This window comes from Entelurus aequoreus, linkage group LG28 (genome assembly GCF_033978785.1).
Source record: "Entelurus aequoreus isolate RoL-2023_Sb linkage group LG28, RoL_Eaeq_v1.1, whole genome shotgun sequence".
NCBI classification, from domain to species: domain Eukaryota; kingdom Metazoa; phylum Chordata; class Actinopteri; order Syngnathiformes; family Syngnathidae; genus Entelurus; species Entelurus aequoreus.
In genome coordinates, this window is record NC_084758.1 from 28,188,819 (window position 1) to 28,196,318 (window position 7,500).

A 7,500-nucleotide genomic window follows, 5' to 3' on the forward strand; every position below is an offset into this window, starting at 1 on the left:
TGTCTGGTTGTTATTGGACTAAAAAAAACTTGTTGAAAAAGTGCACACATAATATTTAGGAACATGTAAATTGGTAGAAATGACAAGGAGGCAAGTTTTACTTCCTTTGTGGTGTTTGTGTCCATTTAACAGGCAAAACCCAAAAGACACTCACACTCTGGCGCAGCTCATCTCCGCCTACTCGCTGGTGGACACGGAAAAAGCCAAATCGTATCCTCGCACCGGAATGTTGTCCTATTAAAACTTCCGACATGTACAAATTTGTTTGGTCAGCACATTTCTTGCAGCGTCCACCGAAAGTTTTTCCTGAACGCGTCCCTTGCAGCCTGAGCAAGCACCTGCCGTCGGCGGACACCATGTCCTTCAAGGTGGACGTGGACGCGCTGGAGAACTCCCCTGGAGCCACATATGTCAGGAAAAAGGCAGGGAAAGTGGTGGGGGAGGTCCTTCCTAAAGAAGAAGGGTAACGGCGCCTTCTCATCCTTTTAATTAACTAATGATGACCATTTTTATTGATGGATATGTTTGTGTCTTTTTCAGCCAAGGGGATATGAAGAAGAAGAGGAAGAAGAAGAAAGGTGTGTTGTTTTTTTTGCTTAGCGCTTGGCTCGAGGCCCGTTGTTGGAACCCTCTTTCTCCTCCTCTCTCCAGGTAAATTACCAAAGAACTGCGACCCCAAAGCCACCCCTGACCCCGAGAGGTGGCTGCCCATGAAGGAGCGCACCTACTACCGTGGCAAGAAGAAGGGGAAGAAGAAGGAGCAAATCGGAAAAGGCACACAGGGGGCGATGGCGGGCGCTTCAGCCGAGCTGTGAGTAAACTTCATGTTGCTTAGTTCATCACTTTTTTGTTGTGTATTAAAGTACTTTTATTCACTTTCTCCCTCCTCTTATACTCCAGGGATGCTAGTAAGACCGCCAGCAGTCCCCCTACCTCCCCGAGACCGGGCTCTGCAGCCGGCCCGGGCCCCACCAACGTAGTCCCTCCACGACAGCAAAAACCGGCGTCCTCGGGGGCCACTCGCAAGAAGGCACCACAGAAGAAGAAAAAGGGTGGCAAAGGAGGTTGGTAACCCTGATAGGAAGTAAAGGAAGGACCATGCAATGCAAAGTTTTTTTGTTTTTCGGGTCCCACTTTTTTTCATTTCCAGTCCAAACCTTCAACTCTTTTGTCTTATTTTGATAGCACAGGAAGTGGCATCAAAGGACCCTCAGACGCATACTTTATTTTTGTTTAAGTTGTGACCTACAATACATGGAATACATTTTAATTAAAATGTATGAAACTAAACATATTGGGCTGAGGATTCCATTTATAGTTCAGGCTTTAGTTATTTACCTGTCAACTCCCTTATTATCCCCGAGAAAAACTCCTGTATTTTGCCTTTCTTTTCCAGTGTCCTTCTATTTTGTTTTGTAAAGTTTGAAGATTTTTTTCTGTCTGCCATCTAAATATGTAAGTTATAAAAAGACATCATAAATGTAAATATAAAATTAATTTAGCCGTGAACGTTCAATAACAAGCTTGCTTTAGTCAATCTAAGAATGTGTTAGACTACCTACAATCCTTATTAAGAATGTAAAATGGTTTGTTCCACCTGATAAAGTGAAGCTAACTGCAAGCACTTCACTAAACACAGCATCCTAACGCCATCAGCGCTCCCCTTGAAGCATTCACACACTAACCAGTGTTTTGGAACATAGATTAAGTGATAGATGAAAGTTAAGAACATAATAAATCTGTGGCAGCACAGGAAAAAGTTATGTGCAACTTTCCCTTTTGCATCTCATTGCACATAACTGTGGTACGTTCAAAGACCCTCGATGCAAAGTTAAAAGCAGAGTTTTTAAAGACAAGGAGGCTTGACCCCCAGAACAGTGGTTCTCAAACTTTTTTCACCAAATACCACCTCTGAAAAAACTTGGCTTTCTAAGTACCACCATAATGACCAACATGGAAATACAGTACAAAGGTAGGTTTAGGTATTCATTAAAAACAAGGCAGAGGTTGTATTTTACAAGTATTGTTCATATTTTTGGCCACTGTAACATTACACACAGTTTGAACAGTTACATTGTTAGAATATGGGAAAATAAAACACTATAATCAAGTGATTCTTTGGCACACCACTAGATGGAGCCAGCCTACCACTAGAGACCACTAGACCACAGTTTGAGAATCATCAAACCTAGAAGATGCACTTATAATTACAATGTATTATGATTGTATTATCTACTGACGATGATGCAATGTGTATAAGATAATCTCTATTTTACACTCTGACGTGAAGACAAACTGGGCAGAATTATAATCATATTTAAGTGAATAATAATTATTTCAATTCATATTTTAGCTACTTTAAATTTAAATTGTTGGCATATAATTGTAAAAAAAAAAGAAAACACTATTTTTTTTTAATTTGGTGCTCCGCCCATGGTCACATGATTCTAATTAATGGACAGAAGACGACAGAAAGACAGTTTTATCCACACGAGTGGATGCATGTCTTACCACATATGAGATTCTTCTTAAAGACAAGTCTTTTTTGAGAAAGGCCATACCTCAATATAAACTTATTTTAACACATTACTGTCGGAGGAACTAAGATATTCTATTGTGCGCATTGAACCTACAAGATGTGCTCTCAGAACAGAGTGATCATTATATACTCGGAGGAATACAAGGCTGACACCGCCAGAAAGAGTTTTCTCCGCACTTTTCATTTACACTTAGTACAAATCAATATTTAAAACAACACAAGTTTGTACATTAAAACGATCAAATACTAAGACTAAAACACTCAGTGAAGCAGAAGAAACACAAAACATGCTTTTTTTTTTTTTTTAAATAACTTGGTCAAAAGATTTTAGTTTAGTCTAAATACCTTTTGAGCACATTCAACAATACCGTGATGATAATAACTACGATAATTTTGGTCACGACAATCGTGATATGAAATTTTCATATTGTTACATCCCAAGTACAGACATATTAGAAATAGTGCGAACGAGTGTCAAATGTACATTTTAACCCAGTAGGATAAATAACATACTGACAAAAGAAGTGGGAAAAAGATCCATCCATCTTCTTCCGCTTATCCGAGGTTGGGTCACGGGGGCAGCAGCCTAAGCAGGGAAGCCCAGACTTCCCTCTCCCCAGCCACTTGGTCCAGCTCCTCTCGGGGGATCCCGAGGCGTTCCCAGGCCAGCCGGGAGACATGTCCTGGGTCTTCCCCGTGGCCTCCTACCGGTCGGACGTGCCCCAAACACCTCCCTAGGGAGGCGTTCGATTGGCATCCTGACCAGATGCCCGAACCACCTCATCTGGCTCCTCTCTGAGCTGCCACCTTATCGTGGTAGAGGAGTTTGCGTGTCCTAATGATCCTAGGAGCTATGTTGTCCGGGGGCTTTATGCCCCCTGGTAGGGTCTCCCAAGACAAACAGGTCCTAGGTGAGGGATCAGACAAAGAGCAGCTCGAAGACCTCCATGAGAAATAAAAACGAAGGACCCAGATTTCCCTCGCCTGGACGCGGGTCACAGAGGCCCCCCTCTGGAGCCAGGCCCGGAGGTGGGGCACGATGGCGAGCGCCTGGTGGCGCCCGAAGAGACAACCTGGGTCCCCCCTCCAATGGGCTCACCACCCATAGCAGGGGCCATAGCACCCATAGCAGGGGCCATAGCACCCATAGCAGGGGCCATAGCACCCATAGCAGGGGCCATAGAGGTCGGGTGCAATGTGAGCTGGACTGAGCTTGGCGGTCCGATCCTCGGCTACATAAGCTAGTTCTAGGGACGTGTGAAAAAGATATCACATACAAACAATAAAATGTAAATAATAATGCCACCACTGACAAAAACTGTACATATCTTGATTAGAGACTTTTGTTTATATTCCCACTTTTAAAAATGCAAATCCATCCATTTCCTACCGCTTGTCCCTCAAATGTCAGGTAGAATTTGTGAATTTGACATTTATTTTATTTTGAAGGAAGCGTATTTGCGGAGTTATCGCTCAATTGGCTCGCCCTGAACACAAAAGCAATGATCTCGTTCCTGATTGGCTGCATTCATGACTTAATTGGCCCCGCCCACTCCTTCAAAAAACAAACAAAAAAACAAAAACACCTGACACAGACGCTCGTTTTACATCCTATTTCGTCCCGCGGACACCTTCTACGAGCCTCTGACGGAGGACGTGGAAGATCTCCTCGGCCGCTTCCAGCAGAAAGACTCCATCCACTTCGACGTCTTCTCGGCCGTCTGGAGAGACATGCGCTTCTCCGACGTCTTCCGCGGCGTCCTCGGCGTGAGCGACACGCGGAAGTTCAGCAAGGCGGCCATGGCCACGGCTGTCAAGTACTTCCTGCCCCCCTACTGCCTCCACGTCCGGGTGGGGGGTCTCTACCTGATGTACGCCTTCTACCACACGCAGCTCGCCGTGCCGATCCGCCTGGCCCTCGGGGATTGGGACCACATGCAGACCTTCCTGCAGAAGTTGGCGGTCTGCGGTCACCTGGACGTGGTCTACGTCTTCCGATCCCTGGTCTCCTCCAAGGCCTTCCACTACACCGCCATGCCGATTTTGCTCACCTTCCAGAAGTCCAAGCGGCAGAGCAAGACGCTGTGCAGGGAGATGCTGGCGAGGACCACCGCGGTGATGGAGCTCCTCACCGAGGACTACCTGGCGGAGGTCACCAACGTCCTGCACTTCCGTGTCTACTAATCCACTTGTTGATGAAGGAGTGAATGAAGTAGGTGTTTAAAGTTAACTCCTTGTAATGGCGGGAATGTTTATCGAGAAGTTTTAAAAGCAGTTAGTAGCTTGTTTTGTTGAGTAAGCGCCATGTTAGGCTTGAGGGAAGCCGGCGTCTCCGTGGCTGTGGCGGGGGGACTGGCCTATGTCGCCTGGAACTACGCATCCTTCTCCGGGGAGGAGAAGACCGACGAAAGTCGCCCCGCGGAAGACGGCAAGGCAGTGGGAGAAAAGAGGAGTGGAAAAGACGGTTGTTGGTGCCGACGTGGAGCCTGTTGCCGCCGCCGAGAGAGAGCACAAAGTATCCGAGGTAAGCGTCACCAACAGTGGACACACGTCGGTGATGTTTGGGGGGGGGGGGTCGCTAATATCGCATCGACTCAATATTTTATGTGGTGAAAAATAATACTAGTTGATGGGTTAAATGACAGAAATACAGAGAGATATTCACAAATATATGTATTTTTTTAATGCATTTTTGCCTTGTTTTTGTTTTCAAAATATAATTACAAACCAAAAGGAAGAAACTATGGATGTCCGATAATGGCTTTTTTTTTTGCCGATATCCGATATTCCCATATTGTCCAACTCTTAATTACCAATACCGATATCAGCCGATACCGATATATACAGTCGTGGAATTAACACATTATTATGCCTAATTTGGACAACCAGGTATGGTGAAGATAAGGTCCCTTTTAATAAATAAGATGAATAAATTAAAAACATTTTCTTGAATAAAAAAGAAAGTAAACAAATATAAAAACAGTTACATAGAGACTAGTAATTAATGAAAATTAGTCAAATTAACTGTGAAAGGTTAGTACTATTAGTGGACCAGCAGCACGCACAATCATGTGTGCTTACGGACTGTATCCCTTGCAGACTGTATTGATATATATTGATATATAATGTAGGAACCAGAATATTAACAACAGAAAGAAACAACCCTTTTGCGATACCGATCATTTCCGATATTACATTTTAAAGCATTTATCTCTAGAAAAAACAAGCATTCCATTATCTTGAGAAGTTAAATGTAGGTCTGGGCTGATATTCGAGAAGTCAATTAACCGACGATAAATTAAAAATGAAAGTCGGTAAGTTTTCCAGCGTCGATAAATCGCTATCTGCGTGCTTCAAGATTCACGCTTTCCGTCGCTTCTAGCGGCGATGCGCGTTTGTACCATAGCGGAACGAACAAAAGGCGAGAATTATCTTGACCTCACTAAGCGTCTTTGACTCTTTGTGCAGTGACGCCGGCCGGCTAGCATCACACAGTGCAACTAGTTAGCATGTATTTGAATTTACAACCCCCTGCCGCTGTTTTGTACTGTTTTTGTACTTACTTTGATTATTATTTCTCAACTATTTGTAAATGTTGAAATTTATAATAAAAAAAAAAAGGTTTATTATACTAGTGCTGTAGTTGTAGGAGATGTCTCAAAACGTCTTCAGGAGTCCCGACTAAACCCGAAAATGGCAGAAAATGCATATTTTACGAAAAAAAATGTTTGCTAAAATGTCGTAAAATTCAAATTCGAAAAAACGAACTTGCTTCAGCAGCACAATTCTGGTGCTGTAGTTGTAGGAGATGTCTCAAAACGTCATCAGGAGTCCCGACAACCTGAAAATGTAAGAAAATGCATATTTTACGCAAAAAAATATTTGCTAAAATGTTGGGACCCTTACAAAAAATTCAAAAAAACTGACTTGCTTCAGCAGCACAATTCTGGTGCTGTAGTTGTAGGAGATGTCTCAAAATGTCATCAGGGGTCCTGATTGAACCCGTAAATGGAAGAAAATGCATATTTTACGAAATATTTTTTTTGCTAAAATGTCGTAAGGGGGACCCTTACAAAAAATTCAAAAAAGAGACTTTCTTCAGCAGCACAATTCTGGTGCTGTAGTTGTAGGAGATGTCTCAAAACGTCATCAGGAGTCCCGACTAAACCCGTAAATGTAAGAAAATGCATATTTTACAAAAAAAAATGTTTGCTAAAATGTCGTCAAATTCAAAAAACGAACTTGCTTCAGCAGCACAATTTTGGTGCTGTAGTTGTAGGAGATGTCTCAAAACGTCATCAGGAGTCGCGACAACCTGAAAATGTAAGAAAATGCATATTTTACGCAAAACATTTTTTGCTAAAATATCGTAAGGGGGGACCCTTACAAAAAATTTAAAAAAACTGACTTGCTTCAGCAGCACAATTCTGGTGCTGTAGTTGTAGGAGATGTCTCAAAACGTCATCAGGAGTCCCGACAAAACCTGAAAATGGAAGAAAATGCATATTTTACGGTAAAAAAAAATTTGCTAAAATGTCGTAAGGGGTGACCCTTACACACACACACAAAAAAAAACATCCAAGGAGTCCTGCACAAAGCTCTGGATGTGTCCAGCAGGTGGTTCCTCACAAGACCGTTGTGACTCGAGCCCCTCTGAAAGCAAACAGCAAAATGAACATAGCAGTATCCAAGAGTCAGTGGACTGTCGTTAGCTACTTTCTCAGAACATTACTCTACTTCGTTTGAGCTCAAAGAAAGCAATGTGGTGTGTGCTTTAAAAAGTTCAAAGAGAGTCCACAGCGTTGTCGACAATGCCTCCTCCCCTGCTGCAGACATAGAAAACAAGTGTGTGTGCGTGTAAAGAGGAGAGGACTATTATTATTATTATTGTTATTAAATATAAACACCTCCTACTGGTTGTCTGATGTACGAAGTTCGTCTACGTCCTGCTCTTCCTTTCT

At 43.0% G+C, this 7,500-nt stretch overlaps 2 protein-coding genes across 3 annotated transcripts in view; both read left to right on the top strand.

Moving 5' to 3' along the window:
* srp72 (signal recognition particle 72) overlaps positions 1–1,290 on the top strand; it is a 39,133-nt gene extending 37,843 nt beyond the window's left edge. For both annotated transcript variants that reach the window (XM_062040036.1, XM_062040037.1), the window contains 5 exons: positions 133–210; positions 326–463; positions 541–578; positions 652–811; positions 901–1,290. In XM_062040036.1, the coding sequence (XP_061896020.1) occupies positions 133–210; positions 326–463; positions 541–578; positions 652–811; positions 901–1,072 (586 nt within the window). In that variant the 3' untranslated portion in view covers positions 1,073–1,290. The remainder of the gene's footprint in view (positions 1–132; positions 211–325; positions 464–540; positions 579–651; positions 812–900) is intronic.
* Positions 1,291–3,578: 2,288 nt separating this feature from the next.
* On the top strand, positions 3,579–4,723 carry LOC133645065 (snRNA-activating protein complex subunit 1-like). The gene is made up of 2 exons (XM_062039851.1): positions 3,579–3,616; positions 4,135–4,723. The coding sequence occupies exons 1-2, from the start codon at positions 3,579–3,581 to the stop codon at positions 4,721–4,723; spliced, it is 627 nt and encodes a 208-aa protein (XP_061895835.1).
* Positions 4,724–7,500: the final 2,777 nt, after the last annotated feature.

Bases quoted from the DNA above. Each gene is read 5' to 3' on its own strand.
- LOC133645065 (XM_062039851.1), top strand. From the start codon at position 3,579: ATGGCGAGCGCCTGGTGGCGCCCGAAGAGACAACCTGG. The intron at 3,617-4,134 runs GTCCCCCCTCCA...CACCTGACACAG, and splicing joins CGCCCGAAGAGACAACCTGG to ACGCTCGTTTTACATCCTAT.